This window comes from Aptenodytes forsteri, unplaced genomic scaffold, assembly GCF_000699145.1.
Source record: "Aptenodytes forsteri isolate BGI_AS27 unplaced genomic scaffold, ASM69914v1 Scaffold15, whole genome shotgun sequence".
NCBI lineage: Eukaryota > Metazoa > Chordata > Aves > Sphenisciformes > Spheniscidae > Aptenodytes > Aptenodytes forsteri.
The window spans coordinates 27785309-27812588 of record NW_008795129.1 but is presented as its reverse complement, the minus strand read 5'-3'; the positions used below and the strand labels follow the sequence as shown (position 1 = coordinate 27812588).

At 42.6% G+C, this 27280-nt stretch overlaps 1 protein-coding gene across 1 annotated transcript in view; it reads right to left on the bottom strand.

Annotated features, from left to right (window-relative positions):
• INPP5A (inositol polyphosphate-5-phosphatase A) overlaps positions 1–17106 on the bottom strand; it is a 202002-nt gene extending 184896 nt beyond the window's left edge. The window contains exons 1-2 of the mRNA XM_019471752.1: positions 17064–17106; positions 889–989 (exon numbers count right to left, since the gene is read on the bottom strand). Coding sequence (XP_019327297.1) covers positions 889–962 — 74 coding nt within the window. The 5' untranslated portion in view covers positions 963–989; positions 17064–17106. The remainder of the gene's footprint in view (positions 1–888; positions 990–17063) is intronic.
• Positions 17107–27280: the final 10174 nt, after the last annotated feature.

Sequence of the window (27280 nt, the reverse complement as noted above, 5' to 3'; positions counted from 1 at the left end):
CGGTGGAGCCGTTCCCGTTGCCCGGGTATCCGGGAAGCTCCATCCCTGCGGACGGATGCCCCAGCCCTGCCGCCTTCGGGAACGGGAATTCGGCGGCTCAGTTTTCTGATCCGTATTTTAAAAAAGCTGCTTATCCACAAAGTGTTTTTATAGACATTATTTCATGTACAGAGACGCTTCTAATGGCGATGCAGCATCAGCAGTTGCTGAGAACTGACAGTGCATTCCTGCCTTGAGGTTCTTCCCCACCTCATAGTCTACACCTATAAAGAGAAATACTTTATTTCTTACTTCTTCAAACTCTGCTCATTAGATGTGCTGACGGTTCTGGCAGGATTCCTGCTGACTAAACGGTCGAGTTAAAACTCTTAACTTTTCACCCTGACTTACACTGTAAGTTTTTGTAAATCAGTTGTGCTTCGCTTATACTTCAACCGTACCACCTTCTGTCCAACTCCCAGCAGTTTCTCGGTGTCACCAGCTATTAAAAACATCACCACTATCAGAAGGCACTGGGATGTATCTACCACAACTACTGCCCAGAAGCATAGCCATACGCCGTCCAAGTTCAGAGCCTGAAGGTGCTTTCCAAATACGAAATTGTTTGATTACCAGGCATAATAAGCTTCATCTCAGAGATGATACAAAAGGGAGACACATATTCCATATCTTGCAGGATTACCTTGCCAGGACATGGCCAGAGGAGACTTTTATTACTTTTCCCGATTTCTTAAATAATACAAAGCATAAACATTTGCCTAGTCACTTCCTTCTGCAAGGTCACATGACATGCTGAAGTCGAAAAATATTTCAAAGCTTATGTACTTTACACATCTAATGACTTCTGCTTAGAATTATATACCACATTATAACTTCCCAGTTACTTACTTAACAAACTTGTCCACATGAGACATGGAAGCTTCATAGTTTTTTCCTCCAAATTCTTGACAGTGTAAAGCCATGAAGTGGGGCTTGTGTGCATGTACAACCTGAAACAGATACACAAATATTAACAAAGTTGTATGACACAAATCCAGATGTGTTATTTCCGAAAGGAGGACTATCAGCTGTTATCTGAGAAGTAGCTGGCAGAACAGTAATAAGCAATGAGGAGAGCATCATTTGTTATGCACGTGAAAGACTCATAATACACAATAATTATCTCAAATATTTTTAGCTAATATTTTCTTTTTTAACCTATGAATTAGTTCCTAGGCATTTAAAGCCTCTTTTAAAGCCTCATTTAACCTCTTCCAACTCACCTCAAAGAGGACCTAACACCATTAAGATGATCAAAACATCTCCTTGTCTCGGAGGTGGAAGAGTTCAAACACCTGAATTAAAGTGATTTTTTTCCCACTTTTACAAAATATCTCAAATTAGCTCATGACAGAATGCTGATTAGCTGTCACATTTCATATTTTTATTTATGGAGTATCTTATTTACAAAAGTATTTAAGTAACACACACACACTGATGCGCATATATATACACACACACACACACACGTATCTAATACAAGAGGCACGTAAATCCATCACGCTATTTCAAGTGTTAGTCTTGTATAATGCAAATATCTTAAATACTAAATAGTCAGCACTAGGATGCAATTATCATACTAAAAAACCTAGAATGTATGCTTTTTTGGTCATGCACAAAATCAAATATACAGAGTTTATAAAATTTGCTGCTGCATTAAACACACATTCAATCTTATTTTGTCCTAATAAGTTTTCTCTGCCTTAACTATATTCAGCATTGCAAACAACACATCTACAAATGTCTCCGTGTTGATATTGAGTCTCTACAACTTTTATTTCATGTCTTATTACCTTGTGAATTAATGGACACAAGCTACAGAACTATTTCAATTTTTTAAAAGGGTAACAGTCTGAAATAATCAAGTACATGCTGGTGCAAGCATACAGGGTAAATAACACATTAAAGATCTGAAATATGATTCACTGTTATTTTTGACTCGGTGGCACTCAGCGGTCCCAGCCAGCACAAAGGCCACGTTGTCCGTGCAGCCATTCAGAGGAAGAACGGCCTGGTTTCCACAAGCTGCTTCGACCAGAATAATAAATTAACTCCTCTCTCCGCAGGCTTTGGCACTGGCAGGTTTGGGGCTCTCTACCACGCAGGGGCCACGGCATTCTCTCCCATTCTTGTACTGGGGATGGGTGGCAGACATGTGCAGGAGATAGAAGTCTTTACAATAATCATGCCTAACTTCAACACACCGCAATGAAGAATAACTGAAAAAAAATAAAAGGGATAGCTCTCCTTTTGTACTCATTTTTTTGCTGCTGAAGCTGTACCTGAAACTCTGAAAAGGGATAGACACAATAAGCCTTTGCAGTCATGCTTTTAATTATGTAAATCAATAGTGACTAACTTTATAGTAAAAAGGTCTCTAAAAAAAAATGTTTCTTTCAAACCACAGTAGAGAGAAATTGTCATCTGATCTGATGACAGGGTACAAAATTCCTCATTCCTAACCACGCAAATAATCTCATTAGAAAATCAAGCTCAAAGGCAATGAATTAAAGATTAGCAAAATTTGAAATGCAGCAGCTTTCCATTGAGCAAAAGGCAAACAGTAATGCATCCCTGCTTTTAACTGCCACCTTTTCATGACAACAACATAGCTGGTCAGCTCTCAGGGAAGCACAGTGGAAGGGACTGGCAGCAGGTCTGTCCCGACCCATGAGTACTGGCAGGCGACACTGCCTATCTCTGCTCGAAGGACTCATCAGAGCCCGTGCCCCACGTGCCCATCAGGCACAAGAGGGCGAGTCGGCAGCGAGGTCTTACCACCGGCTGGCGGTGCATCACTTCTCAGGGATGCCCCTTGGACACCGCTCTCCCATCAGAGCCTGGAGCAGGCCTATGGGGCCGCGAGGCAGTCACCATTCATCGCAGTGCGCCTGGCAGGAGGGAGCCCAGGTCCAGTGGCGGGGGGGGGGCGGTCACCCAGCCAGTGAGCCCAGCGCCATCTGGGGCATGGGGAAGCCTGGCAGCAGTTCATGAATGCCAAAGCCGATGCGAATACAGCATACTACTATTTACAGATCACGCAGTAAATTTAGTAAATTAACCTAGCTTAGATTAGAAATGCTGTAGACTTGCAAAAAGGAGCTAACAGCCGCTGGTTTCCAAGTGATTTCAGACAAGTCACTTCCTCTTCTGTACCTCAGCTTCCCCATCATCGAAACAAATCTTGACACCGACCTGCTCGGTGAAGCATTTTGAGGTAAGCTACTGGCAAGTGTTACTATATAAAGGAAAAAAAGTAAATACACCCTCCCACATACATGCTTGTGGATCTTTGTGCACTTCAGTTAGCTCATTAATGCCGATTTCTGCCTAACTATGATATGTAGCAATCTTGCATTAAAAACAGGCCATCATCAGTAAGGACCAAGGATGAGCTACAGCAGGACTCAATGGAAAGTGCAACTGAAAAAAAAAGCCGACTACAGAAAAGATGGCTAAAAAAATGCCTGGAACCCAAGAAACTGTACCCAGCTGGGACATGCAAATACTTTTCCTTTTCTATAACTATAAAAGCTTACATTAATACTAGCTGATTTTATAGATTTACAAACAATTAAGAGAAAGCTTTGCTGAGAAAGTTTTTCTTAAGTATTTGTCCAACACCAAACATGGCACCAAAGAGGACACGTATCTAAAGTGGTTTTGAACATACAAAAAGTGGGTTTTGGCTACAACTACTAACATTCAGGAGAGAGGTTTCAACTTCCAAAAAGTCTAAATGTCTAATTTTCAGTGAGAACTGCTAAACAGAAACTTAAAAGCCACACTAAGCTGTGGAAACCAAAGCCCAAGACTAACTTCTCTATGTTTAAAGGCATTCAACTCGTAATGAACCGCGGGCAGTGGGACGGGTACCTGAGTGCTCCGACCGACAGGGGCACGCAGCACGGGCTGCGGTGCATGCCGTCCTGCCCATGGTGCAGGGGAGGCTCTGCCCACGTGGTCACAGCACAGGGGCAACACAGCAGAACAGAAACAAATGTCCCCATATAGATGCCCCTTTCTTCCTAAGGATAACGTGTTGTTGAACCAGCTAGCTTCATCCACAGGCATGGAAGCGAGCTGTGCTTCACAGCAGTGTTGTGAGCCTCAAGCTGTGCAAGCTGGGACCACGGTGGTCTTGCGTCAGCCCACACCACTCCCGAGTACTTGCTGTCTGCGGAGACCGACATCTCCACTACGCTAATCTTCTTGCAGTGTGATGTGCCTAATTTATGATCACTGTAAGAAACACACTGTCCTGCAGAACACCAACCATTTATGTGTGTGGAATAGAAGGTGCGACATTCAAAAGCGCGACGGCGGTGCTGCCTTAAGGGACCACCTGCAGCCTGCAATCACAGAGTCCATTAGCAATGAACTAATAATCAAGCATCTTTATGAAGTTTAACTGGTTGGTTCATTTTCTTCACTATCTTGGAGATAAATATTAACCAAACACAGCCTGTGAAGTCGAACTTCGTAACAGAGCTCATTTGTGGTCCCTAAACAACAGGCAGTCCCAACTCTCCATGTGCTTTATTGCTCCAAATCAGTTTTGGCTTCCAAGTCCTGATCTTATCTACTCAGATAGCTCTATGAAATTACCATAATTAGAAAACAGTTGTAACTATTTAATCTTGTAAAGCAAACATATCCAACTCGTACTGTTTCAAAGCAACACATCCAGTAACCGCTTCTTGCGAACACAGCAAAAATGTGCTGGCACATCACGTTATTAATTTTAACCGCTACAACAGTTTGCTTCATTAAGATCTCTTCTTACAGAGCTAATAAAACTAATAAACTGGTAAGGCAAAAGTAAAATAAATGGTTTCAAATAAGATCTAGGTATAAGCTATCTCACATTTATGAACGACGAGTAACAGGGAGCCTTGAACGTGGAATCCTGCCTTGAGAAAACTGGAGAACAACTACTGTGCTACAGCAGCTGCAACAGAAAACATTTCCAGACTCTGAACTGAGATGCAGGACACAGGTTTTTTTTGTTCACATTCAAATCTTTGACAGCTTGAAATCACAGCAGGTATTTAAAAAGTTATATGCCATTTTTTAATGAGGAAACAGCACTGGCTTAATAGCAATGAGAAGCCTTCATGGCATTCCTTGCAGGTTAAACCACAAAAACATACCTGAATATTAGTTACATCCTCTCATATAATAAATACCCTCCAACTAAGAGCAAATTGGCTCTGCTTCATTACCTTTTACTAGTTTTCTACTGTTATGAAAGAACAAACAGTACATAATAATGAGTAATGAATACCTCAGAGTTGAAAACTCACAGTTGCCAGAGGTTAAAGACCATATACAAGATCACATAAACACTGAATTTGCATCTACAGTAGCACAATGTTTGTACAAAGTTGGGCATTATGCTCAATTTCTGGATACACAAAAATAGGTAAAGGAAGCCACGATTAGAAGTTGTTTTTTGCGATATGGGTAATTGAACAAGCTGCTCCAACATAGTTAAGTACAAATATAAAACTGGTGAAAAAATATAAAGTTAATCTCTTTCCATTCCTATAGGTCCTTGTCTATTTGGACAGGGGACAGGTAAGGGGACAGGGTGGAGGAGAGTACCCCTGCAGTCGCGGTGCCCTGAGCCCAGCGTACCACAGGGCAGAGCAGGTACAGGTCTGCTGGAGCTGCGACAGGAGCTGGGAGAGGACACAGCCCCGTGCCACACAGCCGGCCAGCTCTGTAAACGGCAAGACGAGTCTCTCAGAGAGGGTAACGCATGCACAAGAGTGAGGGCATCATTTTTAGACTTTGATCCAAGCTAGGCAGAAGAGGAACTTGAGCCTTGATCTCCCATAAGGATCACTTCTGAGCCCAGCGTACCACAGGGCAGAGCAGGTACAGGTCTGCTGGAGCTGCGACAGGAGCTGGGAGAGGACACAGCCCCGTGCCACACAGCCGGCCAGCTCTGCAAACGGCAAGACGAGTCTCTCAGAGAGGGTAACGCATGCACAAGAGTGAGGGCATCATTTTTAGACTTTGATCCAAGCTAGGCAGAAGAGGAACTTGAGCCTTGATCTCCCATATCCAGGATCACTTTAAAAAAAAAAAAAGTCAAAATATCAAAATGGGAGCTTTAGTTTCCTTGTGAAATATGTACAAATCAATTTAGCATTTGTGGTCCTAAAGCATTCAAAGTATTTGCAATTTCTGTAAGTCTGAAGAAGAAAAAAAAAAAACAAAAACCGAAAAAGTAATAAAATTTTTACAAGTGCACAGCCAAGCAGCAGTAGTGCAGAGAAGCTGCACTACTTGTATTTCTGTATTTCTGTATTTGAGATTAACTGACAAATCCCACTTCTAGCTCTTATTAAGTGATTCAAGAGACTCCGATGATAGTCATAGTGGGGTTTTTGTGGTTAAGGCATTCTGAAATTCCCTGTCACTGAGACAGGGTCTTCTTCTATTGACATGAAACAGACATTACACATTAGCTGTGACAGAGGAACATTGTCGAAACCTGAAAGTGTTATTCTACAGTTAAGAAACGCTGAAAATAAGGTTGCCTATAGCACTTGAATTCAGTCCCACCATCCAGAAAAATTTAGTTATGTTATCTATAGTCTGTCTACATGAACAACCTGATAGACTGGATCTAAGTTGTTCAAAGAAGTTGTAGTAAGAGGTTTGGCAGAGAACCCTTTGTCTCGCTTTTTGAGAAGCTGAGAGCAGTGAAGCGCACGAGGCAGAGGACCACAGGGAGAGAGCAAGAGAAGGGGAAGGGGATTTACCGCTGCTGTGCCAGTGCGGGTCTGCCCTCACCCTCACGGCAGGACAGTGCTTGGCAGGTTGCATTGGGTGCTTTCCAAGGGAACCATTACTCTAACGGTCTTCATGTTGTAAGCAAAGCAACCCCTGGCATCTGATCTACAGAGGGGAAAAGAGCTCCCCCCTGCGCCTGCAAGTCAGAGCTCTGCTTTGGGGGCATAAAAGTCATTATTTAAAGAAAAGCTTGTGTGAAGGGGTTACCACCGTACGACCTCAACGCACATTTGAGTATCCACAGCTGAACATCACATCTGGTACATTACCATACCACGGTGTGACCACAGCCGAGAAAATCATTGTCTAGCAATTGCTACTTAAATTTTAATGTAATTTAATGGTATGCAGTAAACTAAGGATAGGAAGAGACTGACTTGCAATTACTTGTCAGGTATGCACAGCAGAGGTAACTCCATGACTGGCATTTTGAGCTCTTTACTGTTAATGATACTGCAGGGTCACTCTAAGTAATTCCTTCAGGGCTTTTTCTTAAACCCTTACAAAGTAACGTAGGATCACTATCATCAGTTGGGTAAGCACCTTTACACCCTCCCCTATTACCCTGTCACTTGAGTTACTGGAGAAAGGACACCTGCAGACAGCTCTTCGCCCTGCAGCTCAGGGTGGGGGTGACACCCCCGAGGTGCTCCCAGACCTTTACCCATGGCAGGGCTCCGCCATAGCCACAGGTCAGGGCTCCCCCCAGCTCTGAGATACCCATGCTCCAGCTGCCCGGCATCCTCGCCCCTGTTTATAGTCCCCATCACTGTTTAGGGTTTGCATCCCATTCCAGTGCCCCTCCTTCCCCAGCCTGGCTGGCATCTCCCAGGGGGAGCTCCTTGGTTTGCCTGTCGCCGGTGCTCCCGCGCCTGCCTCTCCACTTCATCTGCCTTCGAAGGACGGGCAAAAAACACAGCCCTTCAAATGTGCCAAAACCAGAACCGCTGACTCCCTGCTCTGAAATCTGCAGGTAGTACAGTTTTGTAAAGAAACTGTTACTACCAGCATGTACGTACACTTATTTTTTCAAATCAGAAATGGGTATTTTTCTAAGTCTCATTTACAGAATGAGGAAACATTTTCTCCTGGAGGTTTCCTCCAAAAGTTAGATGAGGCACATACATGGAAATTTTCACCTTAAGCAGGTAGATTTTTTTTTTTTTTTCTTTTTTAAACGAAGTGTATGTGACAGAAAACAGTAAGAAGGGTTGAGTAAGGGAAAAACATGTTTCCAAATACAGGTTATGTTTATGCATTAATGCACACTATAGAAAAAGGAACCAACACATAAACTAGTAAGGCAGAGGGATTTACTTGGAGTTTACGCTGCGAAGTGTGAAAGCTCTCAATAATCTTCCCTGAACAGCTACTTGTCGTGCCTCTGTTCCCCAAGGACGCGGCACCCACAGCATCTCCACAGCTGCAGCACAGGCTGCAGCACAGGCAGCAGGGAGGCAGGGAGCAGGCTCCAGGGAGCACACCGCTCTTCACCACCTCCCCGCTTCAGCGGGCAAGCCGCTCGCCCACCACCCCAAGAGAAGGGTTCTCCTCCGTGGGGATGGGTGGGGACCTATCATTCTCATTGCCGTCTGAGGGAGACGGCATGCCAAGTCACAGCTTGTTGCTGTAAGGAGCAGATGGAGGCGGCAAATGCCAGAGACCCGTTTTCTGCTCGCGGCAGGCGCAGGATGCCGCAAGTTTCCATGATGTCAGGGCTGGGCTGGCTGCCGGCCGCCTGGCACCCAGTGCAGGCACGTCCCCCCGGGCAGCCCAGCCGTGCTTGAGCCTTCCCGCCGGAGTGGGGGTTGCTCACCCAAACCATCTGCAGTGAGGCTTCAGCTTCGAGAAGTGTGCTACAGCACGTGCATGCGTACGTTGTACAGCGCAGGCAGGCATTTCTGTCCTGTTTTCAGGCTATGGATTCAAACAAACAAAAAACCCCAAACAAGCCTATCTGAGGAAAAAGCACCCATCTGAAAAAGGCCGAAGACCTAAACTCGCAAGGGTTGCTGGGGTCTGTAACACAACGTTTTGGTTAATCACCATTTCTAGTTAAACAAACAGGATTAAGTCCACTAAAATAATTAAAGAACAAACTTTCTGAGTGGCTGGGGTTTTTTGTAGGTTGGTTGTTTTTTTTTCTTCTCTTCTTTCTTTGAAAAGGGTAATACACAAAGTTTCCATGCTGCAATACCAAGATGACCTTCAGCTTTTAGGTAAACTTTTAACTTCTGTATTACTACAAATAAAGGCTCTAAATACTCTCAAACACATTAAGCAACATGGACAACTACATTTGGAAAAAAAACCAACCCTCTGCCTCTACACTTTCATCTAAAATGGCCATTTGCCATGAATGCTACAAAAAAGATCGTTACTAAAATTAGTGAAGATTTCCAATAGCTCCAGCTCCTAAACTCCTCCCACCCCAAACTGTGGTAAAATAGATGAGGAAGGAGGGGGTGAAAAGAACACCCCCACACCCCCCCATAAATAAATCAATCAACAGAAGTCCTTTGTGTGTGCCCCTAGGGCCCTCCCTTGCAAACAGCTTCTTGGATGCTCTTGAAGCTTCTCGTTCCCCTATATTTTTTTCCTGCGAACTGACATTAAGCTCACACCTGTGAGCCTGGGTGCTGGGCACATTACACAAGTGGGACAATAATCCGATTTGCATATTCTGTGAATACTCTAGCATTTGCATAACATCTAGTTCATCAAATCATCCAGTTTCTTGTTAAGCACTAAACTTTCCCATCACACACAAAATGCTCCAAACCACTACTCTCACAATCTGTGTTTTCACTTTCCTCCCAACAGCCACTTTCCCTCCTTGTTTCCAAGGCATGTTTTTGGGGTAAGAGAATTTTTACTGAAAAGAGGACGGGAGTCTGAACTAAAAATATTTAAGACCCGAGTTACCAGTAACTATTCATAGTTACAAGATGAAGCATAATCACCAGCATTAGGACTTCACTGAATTCTGCTTCCTTATAAGAAGGTTTTTCCCCCCTGTTCGCTGCAATTTCTGATTATCAAGTGCATGGTACGACATACTTGCTTACGAGACTTTTATCTTGATTCCAGTGGATTGTTTTCAACTGCAAATACTATTTTCTGCTTCAAACATTAGAAACTAGAGCGAGCTCTGCAAACCCTGGGATTTTGCAACATCCTTCCCCCATAATGCCTGCTTCCACTTCTAACAAGCACACAGATTTTGCTGTTGGGAGTCACACAGCATCGCGTGGAGGATGATGTGCAGGAGTGCAAAGCACAAGACAGCATGTTACTGAACTGCCTGGTTCCTTCTGCAGCGCTCAGGCTGATGCCGGCGATAGTTATACCACAGGAGGTGGATGATCTTCCTATGCACGGACTGATTTTGCTACACATACTGGTCATTTAGCATTGCCTTAGCAAAGCCAGGCTGGCGCAACTGCCTCAGGACATCCTTCCAGAGCCACTGTGCAACATCGGTAATGATCCCGCTCACTTTTACAAAATGCTTACACATTTCTCCAGCTCAACAAACAAACCAAAGCATGCAACGTGCTAAGCTGTTCCAGAACATGCCAACAACCTTGTGCATTTTCACTTCCATACCCACACAATCAATGCAAGTCCAGGTCACAACTGTTGCCACCCGAGAGCTAGAAGTGAATAGCTGACACCTCTGACAGGGCCACTGTTTACTGCATGAACAAAAGACGACAACCCCCCCAGCAAAGACACTCCTGACAGGCAAGCTGTCTTCTCCTCTTAATCACCTCTGCATGATATTTAGCTGATTTTTAGCAAAATGATTGCTTGTTGTTTGTTCTCCTCCTTCCCTAAACTTGATGCCCAGTAGGCTGGATATCTTTTCTCATAGATATTTTATCCCATTACAGTATTACCCTATCTTCAGGGACATTTATCTTCCAACCATAGCTTCTGTTCCGCCCTTTTTTTTTTTTCTTTCTAAACTAAGGAAAAAAATAGCATCATGTAAAACCACTTAAGACATAATTCCCACCTCTTCCAAAAATTTTGGTGGCCTAGAGCCTATTCTGACCAGCCAGTTACAGGGGCTGCCAAAAGCATTCAACTGAACAAATGCTGTCAGCTTCATACATTACATATCTGCAAAATGTAGTTGCCTTATTACTAGGGTCTAAAACAAAACAAATCACAGCCTGCAAATCCATAGCATTTAAAATAACTGACTATGCTACCACGCAGATTATCAAGATTCTTAAAGGTTATGATCAAACTGTTTAATGAAAGGGAAGATTCAAAGATTTTATGAATATTACTAAGAAAGACAAATATGCCAGAAGAAAAAACAGTGAATTGTTTAGTAATCACATGGGTAGGGTGGTTAATGGTTTTAAGGGCATTACAGTAAAGTTTCGCTGATATATGCACTGATAGCCTGACTGATGCAAATCAGACATTAATTACGTTAAAAGTCTGTGATTGTAGTACATCTCAAAATTGTGCTTCCTATTTTAACATCAATTCCATCTACAGCACACTAAAAGTTGTTCTAAATCACCTTTTTCTTTCGACCACATTTGAAGCAAAGTAGTTGACCTATTTTTATGTTTGAAGTCAGACACCACCTAAGATTTCACTATGACATAGGACTCTGTGCCTTTTCAAGCACAAGCACATCTTCTTTCAAGCTAAGATTGTTTCAAAGTCAGCTGTGACCAACAACTGGAAAGGGACTTTGAGAGTAAAGCTCGGAGAGAATCATCAAACTTGGAATAAACAGAGCTTAAATACACCTATCAAAAGGCTTTAATAATGTTTTAATACTACGTGCAACCCGTCTGCAGACCACACACAGATACCAATCTTCTCTCTATCGGGACAGCAATCACAGCAACAAACTCCGTACTGAAAGCGAAGTGCAGAAGATCCTGCAAAGGTGCCCAAGGCCCCACTGTGCTGCCATCCTGCATGGGTTTCCGCTCACCTTCCTGAGGGGCGGAGAGGAGCGAGTCATCTTGCTATCAAAGCACTTGCTGTCACCACAGCAAACCTCTGGCCAACGCTGTGGCGCTGGGAACAGCTCACACCAGGGCTGCCCACTGTACCGCCCCGCAGCAGTGGCACCAGTGTGTACCTCACCCAGCTGAGATGGTCCTGCTTCGGTGTTTTAACTACGCCAGAGGACACCTGGCACGTTTGTGCTGCTTCGCTGGGCACAGGCTTATATGCATCATACTCCACTTTATACATAAAGATCCATATTACGAATGGATATATATCCATCTATGGCAGCAGTACTGCATGCAGGAAAAAGTAGATTTCTGCAATGTCTACAGGTACTGATGGGTATTTAATAATTTCCATAATCTTGATTGCTTCCTTGCACAAAGAAGAAAGACTGCAACAATGAACAAAGAAATGAAGAAGTAATTTAATCTGTTGTTGGAAGTTCTAACCTAGCACCCACCCCCAAATCAAAGCATGTTTTAGATAGCAAGTAAGCATAACCACTCGCCATCCATTCCAACTCCAAACTTAACAAGTGAAAAAGTGGCTTCAGATGGCAGCCAGTTCATTGAGTGTTCCTTCTTCTCAAGGTAAAAAGCAAAGCACAGTTTGTACCTTCTCTACTCCAGAAGTAAGACAGAGCTGCAGAAAATCAGCATGTGGCCTTTGTCAGCTTCATTACACTTTCCCATTCTTCAACAAAAAGGATAGGGTTCTCCAGCACACAGGAGGTCCTTCAACTTTCAAGGCTTCGCGGTTCCAAATTAAGCCATGAAGGAGCTACCAGCTCTGGGTTCAGCTTCCCGTGGTCCCGTCACGCCCCCACCCCTGGCTGAGCCGCAGCAGGACAGCCCCATCTGCCTGCCTGCACCTTCCTGGACCCCGGACCCTGCGCCCAGGGTGGGCGGGTTCAGAAGGGGACAGCAGGAGCAGGGATGGTACAGGTACAGGTAGAGCCCTGAACCAGCCGAGGAGGGCTAGGAACAGGCATGGGATGGAACCCCCCCCGACCAGCAGCTATCTGGAGAGAGCTGACTTTCAAAATGCTACAGATCAAGGAGGAATGCTCCTGGCCACCTTATTCATGTTTACAAATTAAAAAATTAGTTCAGTGATACTAAGTCAAGAGGCAATAAGATGCAAAATTTGATGACAACTATGGAATAAAAAAAAAAATCCACTGGGCCAACTCTCAAATTGCCGTATTTCAAGACGGCAAGTTCCTGAAGCTTAGCTTTTGGAGATGAATTAAACAAAATTCTCCACTTTCCTATAGGACAGGTACTTTTCTGGCTTCACAGAAGAAAGCTGAAAACACAAATTTGAGGAATTCCAAAGCCAGAGCACACAAATCACAAATTTAGATACTCTGCGCTCCTTCTGAAGAGTATCACTACTTGACAATAGATGTTCAGAAAAATCTACACCTTCAAACAATCACCACCTTAACCTATACCAAACCAGAGGCAGAAGGCTCGGGGAGGTTAAATCTCTCGTTTAATTTGCCATCACACGAGCACACGTATTCTTCACGCACTACCTTTGGGAGGGAGATGAAGCACGGGGAGAAAAGGAGGAACATGGGAGGATAGCTGACATTTGTTTCTTTATGCTTTAAAGGTTAATTTAAAATACACTAACTTTAAAGTTAACATTGTAATCCACAGAAGAGAAGGAACATGGCGTTCCTCAATCATTTAGTGAATGTTTTTTATGATACTGTGTTTTAATTAGATGATGTAGTTTGATCAGTTTGTTAAGCATTCACAGACAGGTGGATGGATCTTTCAGAAGCCTTTTCTTGTTCCTAAAGCATCTCACTACTAGAGTACTACCAGAGATGCTGACTTTCTTTTTCTACTACTTCTTTTTTTGCAAAAACTGGCTGGCTTTAAGCCTTCTTATTTATCTACACACAATGAGAATACAATACCTACAGCTTACATCATAAGGAAAAGTGTTATGAAGCCCCAAAATGAATGCCATGTATTCACCCATCAGATCAAATGGAAAAAGCAGAGCAGCAAAGAGGAAAAGCTTCACTATAAATTTAGCGATGGGAAACAAGCAAGTTTCTGAGATCCAGGCCACTCTTTCCTCCTAGGAGCCTGTTGTCAGCAACGCGTCAAGGACGCCGTCTATTCCAGTGCTACATAACATGCCTGGGAAAGGCTCCACCACCACCTCCTCCTCTGGGGAGCACGCGCCAAAAGCCAATACCTATGAATATATGGAATTGAGTTCAGCTGAACTCTTCCTTCATCTTGTTTTAGTTTTCCTTGGGGGAAAAGCAGCAACTAACAGTGAACTGGTAGCAAATTACCCAGTATTTGATAGTTAAATCAATTTTAAACTACCAAGTAGGATGTCACCCAAAATGCAGGCTCCACTTCTACAACACTGGAGACCGATGAATCCAAGGAAAACAGATCAGACAAAACAACATCTCTCAGCTGTATCAATTGGGTTGTCAACAAAAGCAATCAAGTAGCATGCTACTTTATGGGCTGCTACATTGTAAGCTGTCATTAAAAACATCCCTGAAAGTTTATTTAAAATATTTTTTCCTGTTTGTATTTCTTGGAAAAACTGTTTAATTTAACAGCATTAGATCTTCCATATTTTTCCATGTTAATAATTTAGAATATTTGTAGATCAATGGCAGAAATTTAAAAATTTTAGCACTATATATATTTAGATTATATGCATACAGCGTATAATCAATGATGATACATAAATGAAGTGACTCGTATTTACCTATCACAGCAATTAAAATCCTGTATTTTAATTTACCAGAACTTAAAAACAAGCCCCAAAATGCTTCTTCATTTATATGTTCTTTGACATCAATTCAAAGACATGTTTCCATTATAGGTTTAATTTCTAGAAAGATTTTAAACTTAGAGTAGTAATTGCGCTTCCTTTTTTGTGGAGATTATTTTGACTGCTTACAAAAAGGACTTCATCCTCAGAAGTTATGCAAACTGTACTGACACAACTACATATGCAAATTGAATTCCTCAGAAGAATGGAAAAAAAATTGTGGTCTGTGGTTTATCTGGGTTTCGAGTTTACGAAGAAGTATTAAGAGTCATTTTCCAGTACTTCTGATGAACTTCAATTTGCAGAGGTTTTCAACAAAAAAAAATTGTGGTCTGTCTGGGTTCTGGGTTTCGAGTTTACGAAGAAGTATTAAGAGTCATTTCTTCTGATGAACTTCAATTTGCAGCGGTTTTCAAAGCATGCTGCAGAATTCAAATGAAAAAAAAAAAATTCTGAAGTTATACAGTTGCTAGGTTGCTACGTAGCCTAACATCAGGACTGTGCTGTGCTGCTTTTGGTACAAGCCTATTAGTCTCTTCCCTAAGGAGCTTTTTATAAAGTTTTATTCCACTTCCTACTGCGTTTGCGAACACGGTGTTAACAGTCATCCTGCTGCACACACTGAAGAGGAAGAAGGGTTCAAGGCTACTGAACGGCACTGTTCCTCAAAACACACCAAGTACTGCCTCTCAAAACACGCTGAGGACTGCCTGTCTGTTACCAGCAATGAGCGGAACTGGTAACCTTCTTTTATTTCACACCCCTTTCTTTTTTCTTTTAAATACAGCTTTCTCAGATTGCAGATATGGAGGGCAGAGGCACAGAGAGGGAAGATGGATGTAGCAAAACTACTGCAGCTGAGGGATGGGTTCAGGTCTACTTTAGCTACACTTTCGCTGGTCCAGACCCTGCACTTGACTGGCCGCATGGGAGTGTTAATGAATCATTTTCTTCCTATGTTGAACTTGGTGTACACAATATTCACTGGACCAAAGACAGACCACGTCCACTTACATGCTAGTGGTCTCTGCTCTAGGATAATAGCAGCTCATTCTTTTCCCCTCCTCTTCCTGTTTTCCACAAACTATTTGGAGGCATTTCTGTAGTGCTCACCCCATTTTAGTAAACAAGTGAGCATGTAAGGAGTCTCCTTGATAAAAATGCATAAATAAGTAATGTGATGCTGAAAATTATGCAGTGATCTAAAAAAAACCAACAACAACAAAATTCTATTTATTTAAATGCACTTTGTCTCTTCTTCATAGGAGGAGTCTTCCCTGAAGATGTGGAGATGGTTTAAATGAGAATTAGCTGAAAGCCTGCACAGTGTAAGCATCGTGTACATACAGCAGTAATCAATCAAGATGGAAGAAGAAAAATAAACAGATGAATCTTTTGTGAAGTCAACAGATAGTGAGGAATATAAGACTGGTTATTGCATCTCGGATTTTTGCAAATCCATTAAACTTGTCAGAAAAAGCTAACTGCAGTATTTTACAGCATTTCAATAAAGGTCATAGGCTACTACCTGACCAGATAAATAATTACAGGACGTTTTCAGTTACAAAAAAGCAAAAGATAAAATATTGCTATTAATTTTTTCTGTATACAGTTTCACTTTAAAACTTGAACAGCAGAATATTGTTGCTTTAACCATTTTTGTATAGGACATGCAAAAATGAATAAAGGAATCTCAGGATTGATCAATTCTGGCAGATGCGATACAAGCTGTCAGAGTGAAATGGCACTCACAGTACTTAGCAGGGATGACATCTTTGTGTTCCACCAGTGCTCATTTCCTATTGCTTATTTACATGTTTCTGCATGAACTCAGCAAATTAAGCAAGTCTCTATTGCAACAACACAATGTGTTAGTGGCTTTTATGCTTAAAAAAACCAACCAAAACCCACCACACCTGAAGTTTACAACACATTTTATAATATGGGTTCAGTTTCAGTATTTTCACACTGCCTAAACAAGAATTTTTTCAAGAAAGAGCAGACAGCAGGACTGATCTATTGCAAACCAACACCAGAAATTGTTAGATTTCAGTATAAATGTAAACTGGACTTACAAAAAACCGAAACAAAAACTGTTGGTTGGTTTGTTTGTTTTTTTAAATTGCTCAAATGTATTTCTTACTCAGGAGACTTAAAAGACCATTACATGCCAAACTAAAGTCATTTTTTAGGCAGAGGATTGTCAACGAGAACAAATTATGTTTATATACTGAATTTTTATAATCATTACTTAAAAATCCAGAAAGAGACATACTCTTTAGGACTGGTTTTGACTATAAAATAGTGACTTCAACTTCGAAAGCAATAGATCTTTATATTATTAATTAAGCCAATAAGCAAATGTGCATAGAAGTCCATGAGAAAATAAAGTTCTACCTTACCTGATAAAATTCCCGAAGCCAATTCTTCTGTAAATTTTCTGGCTGAAAGCTGAAAAACAAAATACAAAAATTCATTAAGAATATGAGTAATGTATTTTTATAATAATATCCTGATACTTTTGCTTTCCTCAGTGCATTCAAGTGGGGAGTTTTTTGCACAATTAAAGAAAAAAAAGTACAAACATGAGGATGTTCCTCCACAAGCGCCAATGGACAGACCTCTCCTTTTTGTTTCCAAGTCCCCTCTTCTCAGACTTTCACCAAGAAGGTACATTTTGTATATGACTTCACAATGTTCATACGCATACAAGACTATCAAGCAATTAAATTAGACTTGATACGTATTGAAATACGTGCTTTTAGAAGTACACATTCATTGGCTGGATATCAAAAACTTTACATGAACTGCTGATACCCAGCTCCTGCAATCTCAGCTTCAAGTTACATGGATTTACTTCTAAGGAATTGGCTCAGAGGGACGACTGTACTTTTGCAGGATGCTTGAGCACATTAGAGCTCCTGTCAAGGACAAACTGGGAGAAGCGTTTCAAGATTACTACAGAAGTTATGAAAACCGAGGCAGCAAAAGTATGGTAAGTACAAAGTTCTGCCTTTTCAGAAACATAGGCCACCCCAGATACGAATATGGAGGGAGATAACAATTTTCATACAAATGTACAGCTACAAGAGAAACTTTTGTTGAGTTTTCTCTTCAACCACAAGACTTCTGGATAATTTTTGCATCATAGTGGGGAATAAAAACCCAAGTCAGACTTTTCTCTCCCAGAAATAGCAGGAATGTACAGTATCTGTGGCAGGCAGCAGAATGTATTGAACTGAAAACCAGAGAGATGCCTCAACATCCTCCCTTTAGTAACAGTTATGACACCAGCTGCCCAGAGGCAGACATACAGGCATGAAATTTCTGTTCTGCTCTATTTCCCATCAAATGTGTTATTTTCAAATAGTTGGATACAACTTTAAACTTACTAATTTATACTGACTGCTTGTTGCATGAACATGAAGATTTGCCCATAGTTGGCTATAAAGATTTTTAAGTAGTGAAAAAAAAAAATTTTTTTTTTGTCTACAAGTTTATAAAAGTCATCCAGTTCTGTAAGCCTATAAAATCTACAAGTCTACAAAAGTTTTTTGAAAGCTGAGGGAAAAAAGCCCCATGTTTGTCCCTTACTATCCGTCACCTCCCTTTTGTTGATCACTCATTCTTGACAATTCTGGAGTTCAGCCATTACTGGTCAAGAGGGTGAAATTTTCACTCCTTAGGAACAATTATTTTTTCTAGCGATGAACTTTCTCAGTATTTCCTATGGAAGTTATTGCTCTCGGTGTGGGGCAGCTGCCAGCGCTGGGGCATGGGGCTGCGTGCAAGCAAGAGCAGAGGCCCCTTGTTCTGCACCTGAAGCCAACGGGGATGAATCTTGGCCCGAGCTCAGGGACATCTTAAATTAATAAACACACAGAACAAAACATCCATGTCTCCCACCCATGCCCTTCCCCTCGGCTGAACAGCATAACTCAAAGGCACAATAAGGAAGCTGCAGACACAAATAAAAACTGAAGGCAGCCAGGCGGGCAATAAAATAGTCCCTCTAAAAATGCTGTCTCATTAACTGTTTATTTAGCAACTTAACTCTTTTTCTACTCATTCTGAACTTAATGAGACAACCCACTGAGTAATAGTAAGTAAGGATTGTTGCTTTTATAAAAGCAGCAACAAGAAAACAAGCAAACCAGGAGCTGCTGTGATTTCAAGCTGACTTCTAACCTGAAGTTATGAAGATAGCACAGGATTTATTGATTTTTTTTTTTTTTTTAAAATCACTCTACAAAACAGATGGGAACTGGGAACATGCTTTGTATATGATTTGTGTATGATATAAACCAAAAGGCCAGATTCAAACTATCAAGAAAGCAAGATCTTGGGGATTGTGAAATTTCTAATTAAAATTTTCTGGTAGTTATGAAAACTAGATAAACAAGTCCTGCGTTAGGCCACAAGCAGACTTCAGCAGTGCTGTGTATTTATTTTCAAAACAAAGTATGGCCTTACTCAGTAGGTAGTAGGCAATTTTCATGTTAACAAACAAACAAACCCCACGCACTCCTCACTTCTCTATTTTATTTATGCCAGTCGCAACATGTCCTGGGGACCTCTTAAGTTTTAAGAATAATCCAAAATTAACAGAAGTCAGTCATTTTTGTAAACCCACTAAAGAAAACCAAACCCCACTTCAGCCTATATTTACAGACAGGAGCTAAATGACGGGTGACACAATATCCCAAAGAATGCAAACCTGAATTTGAGGCAAATGCACTCCAGAGTGCAGGTCTCTTCACTGAGAGCCTCACCTAGTTGCAGACATAATCTTTCTATGTTAAGCACAAACACAAGATTTTTATTTAGCATGTTTTGAGATTTTCAGTTAAACCTGAGTGCAAATCTATAAATAAGGATGGTGCAGCTATTCACGTTAATTTATATTAGCTATGGCTTTTTAAGGGAGAAAAAATTGCTACCAATCAAGACTGTTTAAAGCAAGTTATTAATACTTGAGGAATCCCAGGGGAGAAAATAAAGCACAACCTTACTTTTTGTTTTTAAATACTACTGCAAGTGGTAGAAGTTCCCCCATTTGCTACATGACTTAACGAAAATATTGTAAGATTAAACACGAAAACAACCCAGTGCATCAGAAGGAAGTTGACAAGACAGCTCCAGGATGCTCCAGCAGCTCTGCATCTACCTCCCATATGCCGGGCAAGATTGGTTTTGAGAAATCAGGTCAAATACTGAAAAATTTGTCAAAATAAATCCCAAGCAGTGACAGCAATCCCTCAGATGAGCAACCTGTAGAGGCTCCTCACAGTGCACAGTGACCCAAGGCTACCCGAATTCTTCTACGACTCCCAGCTCCCCCTTCCCAACGCGGCATTCAAAAGGCAATGTCTGTTACAAGGAGGAATAATGATTTTGCTCCTGAGAAGGAACAAGGGGTTACTGGATTTTGTTTCCTGTGGTCCTAGTCCTTCTGATGCCCTGGGACATTGCTTGTAGCAAGTGTCAAGGGCACATAGCTAGAACTTACAGCGATAAGACACTATCAAAATACCATCTAATATGGACTCATGTTGAAGTAGCAGGAAGAAGCTATAGGAGTGCAAAACCAGACGGCTCCAGCTCTTAGTGGCAGCTCTACCACCATGGTTCTTGGAGACGTACTAGGGATCACTGGACCTTTCTGTGTCTGGTGGCCCCACAAGATGAGTCACAGCAGAAAGCCAATGACAACGCTTGTTTGTTCCACCTCCACTACCCAGCCTGGGACAAGATGGGCAATACTATTTACTTGTCTTCATTATAGCTTTGAGATCCTTGGATGACAGATATTATAAATGGAGAGCATCACTGTATCGATCCATACCTCCCACCAGAGGAGATACAAATACATATAGAAAACTCAGAGCTCCCTAGAAAATTCAAGATCTCAAACCTATGCGAAACAAACCTACAGCAGCTACATTTTGAAGGTAGACCAGGAACGCGTTTTGAACGTAAGCAGGAGTCGGGCACAAGTGACGATTAAAATAAAAGCTGCTAATAAATAGCACTCCCATTGCTACATTTAGCTATTATGGTATCCACCAACTCATGTATTTGTGAAAAAGCAGGAGCAGCCTGCAAATAGATTCACGTAGAGGAAGAGTGCTTTGGAGTTTGGGGTTTTGTTTGTTTGTTTTTAAAAAAGGTTTTCTTTTCTTCTTGTTTTTAACCCCAACAGTCACTACCTGGAAGCCAAAGGCAGATGTCCTCTATGGAGCTGCTGTGCACTTTCACCAGGTGCATGCATCAAGAACTTCAGCTCAGGAAGAAAGGATACCATCCCACCAATGGCCTGGACAACCCGCACCTGACTCCTTGTGAACAAAATTTAGCACAGCTCCATACCCTGCCCATATAACCCCTCCTGACACCCACTGTGTTTTAAATTTGCTGGCACAGGCCAGCATTCAAACAGAAAGAGGAAAAATCAATTCAGGTCACTAAGCAGAGGTACACCTAATTTTACAACTTTGCTTGCCTGCATACCCCTTTAAACTAATTAACAACAGAGAACAAAGTCTCACGGGGGAAGGCATTTATAGAAATAATTCCAGGACTAAGCCAGGTACGACGAGATGAAGCAAGTCACCAACAGCTGTAGGACCTTCCCGATTTCCTCCTTCCTTTCTCCTCATCTGAGCAGCACAACAAAAACACCAAAGTTGAAAAGTCAGGAACGCTCACTGGGGGCGAGGGATGTTGGAGAGAGTCATAATGCCAAGGGCCCCAGGCTGGCTGCGGTGTCAGGCCCCGTCCCCACCGGGACCAAGGAGCACCGCTCGCCATCCTGCCCCGGAGATGGCAGCAGGGAGACAAGGTGCCAAACACGGGCCTGCAGCTGAACGCCCAGCACCAAGGGGCCAGTTTTAAACAAGTTAATTCTGTAAAAGGTTGTTAATTGCACCAATGCTGGTAAGAAGTGAGGGGCCGATTGATCATCACAGTTCACAACTGAGATTTTCTGAAACGGGTGACAGCAGGAGGCAAAAGCCCAATGAAATAACATGAACGGGCCCAGAATAAAGCTCTCACCTGCAGATTAATTCCTTCTGGGATCCCACAGAACACAGGAAGCTTTGAAGAAGCGATGACAGAAACACAAATCTGAGTAGGAGAAACAGCACTGTAAGATGCCAGTCAAGTCCCTTGGCAGGTAATTTCGGGAGATAAGGTGCTAATGAGGTCACTGGGGCTGCTAGCAAGGACTCCTCTGCACAGGGCCAGGGGTTTCAGTAAGCCCCCCATGGTTGCTGTGACTCACCCCCTGGCCGCCCACAGCTTGGGCTGACCATCACCTTGCCAGCTCCACAGGACCCAACCGCTCATGCTCCCCTTGGCTGCGAGAAGGACACTGCCACACCCCCAAACGCCTACAGTCCCTCCTATGGCACAACCACATCCTTTCTTTCTGTTTTCACCACTCTGTGGTAAAATTCTGTAATCTAGCCCTCTGCCTCAGACTCCTCCCCGGTCACCTCCATATAAATGAAATAATTTTAAGTTTTGAAGGACTGGAGATAACAATCAAGTGGAAAGATAATTTATCTTCCTCTTATTTTTCTGTCTAAAAAAAGGCACATTATATTTCATGTCTTCCAGACTCTTTGGCCTTCTTCCCATCCTTTCTCTCCATGCTCTGTCCTTCATTAAATTATCTCATTCTTTTTGTAACGTAACTGAAATTAATCTTTTCCTTGTCCTCTTCAGTGCTAAATCCTTTTATACCCATCCACTGATGAACCGATTTCTCCCCATTCGCTAATCTGAACCCCGCTTTATCAGCCTCCTCGTTTCTGGCTCCCCCAACCTCCAGTCCTGCAACAGCCCTGTTTGCTCTGGGTCCTTCTTCCCTGCCCACACAGCAGCCTCAGCTCATGCCCTTGCAGATCTGCCAAAGAGCAACAGGCCCAAGTAACACCAGGAAAGACAAAGAAAGATGCAAAAAAAAGGTCTGAGCATGCTTTCAGAAGGAGTCTCTCTCCTAAGTGCCAAGTGATGTTCCTCTCTCACGCCATCCTCCCTTGCCCTCGTGGCTCAGGGCCCCGGGCCGCTCCACCCAGTGCTTGGAGAGCACCGAGCCTGTTCAGCACAGCTTCGTTAGAAGTATTTGCCTGCTTTAAACATGGTGTTCACAAGCTGAGCAGATGGCACAGGCTATCTCCTCAAATGTGCGCAAACGCTTGGGAAGTTTGCTCTTCTTCAGGCTGTGCTGTTGTAGTTGAGCCCAGCAAATATCCCAAAGCCTTGGGGAGCACGGTCCTGGTTTCATCCTACCATTCCATCTGACGGCACACATTTTGACTCAGAGCCACAAATAGAAACCCTACCCCCTGAAACAAGCACAACTTCTTTCTAGACTGCAGAACCATGTGGGATCCATGTTGAAATAACAGGACATGCGCGCCGCTGCTCCCTTCAATTAAAAGCCATTTTGACCTTTTCCTGGAATTCCGAATCCCACTAAACCAGTCTCTTTTCATGCCGAGTTTCCATTTGAAGTCTATTTATGTCACACTGGTTACTGTATTGGTCAGGCTTATAAGAAAAAGTAGTAAGCTTGCGAACACATGGATACCACATGTGTTGGTAATATCCCAAAAACAAGCGGCTTTTCAAAATGAACATACAAGTAGTCTCTCTTCTCCCCTGTGTTTCCATTTCCTACAAAATTGCACCCAACAGCCAAAAGAAAGCTTTAAGCCTGTTGCAAAAATATATTCAGACAGGGAAGAAGTCTTTTCAAAAAAAGAAAAAGAGAAAATATATTTAGACAGGGTAAGAAGCCTTTCATTCAAAAAGAGAAAAAGGAAAGTGAACTAAATGAAGCCAAATTAACAGCCTGGAAAATTTCGTTTTAGTTTCATTCAGAGGGAAATGAAAGAAAGTAGATGAATTACAGAAAGCAGGTCTATTTTGTGAAGTTTATTTTTAGCTAAGAATAGGCTCATTTTTTAAGCTAAAAGAAAAAATTCTTGACTCACTTTGTGAAAATCTCTGAGCTCCGTAATGAATGCAGAGGAGAACTGGCTGGATGGACTTTGCACACTGACTTGAACAGAAAGTACAACCAACCAAAATTTCTAAATGCCTGACTTCAACAGTCCTAAGAGCCCTATGTGGACTAAAGGATTCCTCAAAACCCTGAGCTTGAAAGGTTTCTTGGCATTGCACAACACACTGTCCCTGCTGAAGTCATATATTTTAAGGATGCAGTCCCAGGCAGTATCCAGAGCCTTTTTAATCTCCTTCCTTCAATCTATACTCCGTTCAGAGAAAAATGTGAAATAGAGGCTATTTTTCCCTGCATTTGCTATATTTGGTTTTCTACTTATTTAATGAAGAATGAAACCTTTAATCAAGTTCTGTTTGACCAGAGTTACCAGGCTTACTCAAAAACTGGTTTCAGGTCCATCAACATGGCCGTTACAGCTATTTCACTGGAATTGTTTAGATTAAGAGTTTAGATTAATTAATTAATAGTTAAGATTTAATTAAGAGTTTAGATCAAGATTTTTGATCTCCTATAGTATCTTTAAAAGTTTACTGGCACGTTCTTGACATTTATATTCAAAGACCTATTTGATTTAAATCTTTTTTTACCTTCAAATAGACTTGTAAGTACTCCCGTTGCTATGCTCTAAATATCAGACTATACAGACGATGCTAAAGAAAACCCACATCAGACGGGTACTATTATTGTCACATTTTGTACCAACTTTACATTCACAGTTGACAAACAAAAAGATGATACCCTGCACGTTATGTTCATATTATTGGTTTACCAGATTTCAAAGTCAATGTAGACAAACCAACCAGGATCAAGCAGGAAAACAAGAATTACTCATGAGTCTAAAGAAAACTTCTAAGGAAAAGTACAGATTCTTCCAAATCTGAACTTTTACTTAAATGCTATGTTTTTATTACATACATTTGCAGAGACAACTTCCAAGTGCAAATGCAGTGTCACTTCCTTCAATGTTTCTGAAAGCTCACAGCTTTCCCAAGTAGCAGTAGAAAAAAGAAGAGAGCCCCATCCTGCTGCCATCATACCCCATGGAGAGTGACAGTCACTAAGTTCAAGAAATAAATGCACAGGAGAAGTAATACAATATAATTAGACGAATTAACACAGTTGGAAAAAATGGGGGTTTGGACACACAAGTCTTTAATTCTGAAGTTTAGGACAGTTTTACTCCTGGGCTGAGAAAAACAGTGGCTCATTGGATGCTGAATCAAGAGAAATGAAGAAACAAAGGCAGAAGGTAGTGCTCAGGGTAAAACTGCGTTAGGGGATAGGATGAGCGAGGCAGAGGAAGGGACTGTTGGCCATCCTTCCTATTACATGGGATCTTGGATTGCCCTGCCAGTGCCGAAGGAGACAGCCACAATGCAGAGGGTGAACACTGAAAAGCAAAGACAGCCTGTGCCTTCTGGTGGCCTTGTGCCTGAAGGAGAAGGGCTGAAGTCTCTGCAGCCAAAGTCCTCTCCCCCTCATAGGGGAGGGTGGCAGAATTCAACGACAGCGGTACGTTACCAGGCCAGACTAACAGATGGGCTGTCCTGGACTGACACCCCACGGGACAGAGCCATGCTGGCACCAGACCCGCTGCAGTGTTGGGTTGGTATTTAAGGACCAAGGTCCCTGGCACAGTGGCCTCTCAAAGGGGCACTGGAAACAACCATCTTGGTCTCTCCTGTTCAACCTGACCTGCACTGCTGATAGCAGAGTATCTACTAAAAATGCAGCAAGCCCCTATTTTGTTTACCACCTTCTCTGTTCATCTCCCTTCCTGTGAGTGGGTTTAAATCAAAACACAATACATGGTGGGAATACAAAAAGAAGCCGAAGCAGTTACGGCTTTCTGTGGAGTAATGCAGAAAACATGCTGCTCACCGCCTCTGCAAGGAGAAATGCTGCAGGAACACAGGTGAAGCAGCTCTCTAGAGAACCCGAGACAGATAAACAGGCCATGGCCCAGAGCTGCGTACTCACTAGCACACGTCTTCAGCAGAAACAGCAAGAAAACCTAAAGCCTGGGCTTCCTGTCAAAAAACATCAGAAGCTGAAAGATAAATACTAAGCATCTACTACCTGTTTTAAGGCTATGTGTTTCCAAATAATTGAAGCTGTACACAAACTACCCTGTACACATGAGACATCAGCACCTCTTGAAACAACAGAAACCACGCATACGTAGACTGTAAGAGACACCAAAAGACAGACCTTCCCAGCCAGGGATGGTGCATTCAAAACCCAGTAGCACTCTTTCTTAAATGTAGGAAATGCAGCCTAAAACAACAACAGCAAAGGGTAACCTGTTAAAGAGTAAATAAACTATTCTGGCCACATCTTAGGGAAACATCAGGAATGATGGAATTGAACTAATGAAAGCGATGAAGCACTGATCAAGTGCCTACCTCTTCAAAGGAGCCGGAGGTAAAGACACATATATTACAGTTGATACCAAGACCGGAATTAGTCTCACCTCTGACAAAACAAGACAGGGAAGGGGAAGGAGCCACCTTTCTTTAACTCCTAAAGAGTAACGGTAGCACGTGCTGTCAGGACTCCAATCTGGACAAGATCTTCCAAACCTTCAGGACCTCACTGACCTTGAAACCAACCTAACATTATGGGAAGACCCTAAAACAAACAAACAAACAAAATCAAACGATCCCCACACTCCAATCTGGACAAGATCTTCCAAACCTTCAGGACCTCACTGACCTTGAAACCAACCTAACATTATGGGAAGACCCTAAAACAAACAAACAAACAAAATCAAACAGATCCCCACAAAAGCAAGGCTAGAGTGGACACCTCACGAGCAGCAGCTGAAACAAGCTCTAGTTCTTCAGCAGCTTCAGCTGATGAGGCCGATGCCATAACAGTGCTTAAAAAAAGCAACAGAAAAACTTGCCACTAACACCAGACTTCAGCAATTGCATCTTGCACCACTGAAACCAACTGTGCTCTTCATAGTTTTGACAAAAGCTGGCTTCTGAACGGCCAAGACACTGACATGACCTTAGAGGTACAAAGGCACAACTCGACAGCAAGACACGCAGGAAGCAGACCCGTGAGAAACACTCTGGAGAATGGCGTACGGCACACCAACGAGCACTGTTACACCTATCAGAGCGCAGAAATAAAGCTACGCAAACAACAAGCCGGAGAGAGACCACAAAAAGACGCTGAGTCTCTGTTAGAGGAAGCAGCAAAGGACCAACGTAAGCCTTTGGATTTCAGGGGAAGTTGCGGGGGACTCTTCTGAGGAGAATGGGTTAATACATCTGCAAGCAGAGAAAGTAACTGGCCCCTGGAAGTAAGCCTGGATATTTTAAAGGGCTGAGAGTCCTGGCCGCAGTACTGCGCAGCGCAGGAAAACACGGCTCAGCCCTACTGTGAACATTCGTGCTGAGGAAGGGGTTGGGACAGCTGCCTTTCTGCACGGTGCCGGAACAAGCACCTGGCACAGAACATCAGGAACTGCACAATGTGCATAGCCGGCCACGGCAGCAGCTGCCCGCTGATCAACCCGAGCATGGAAACCGCGGCCTGCCCCACAGCTGATGGATGCAGCCCGTTGTTGGA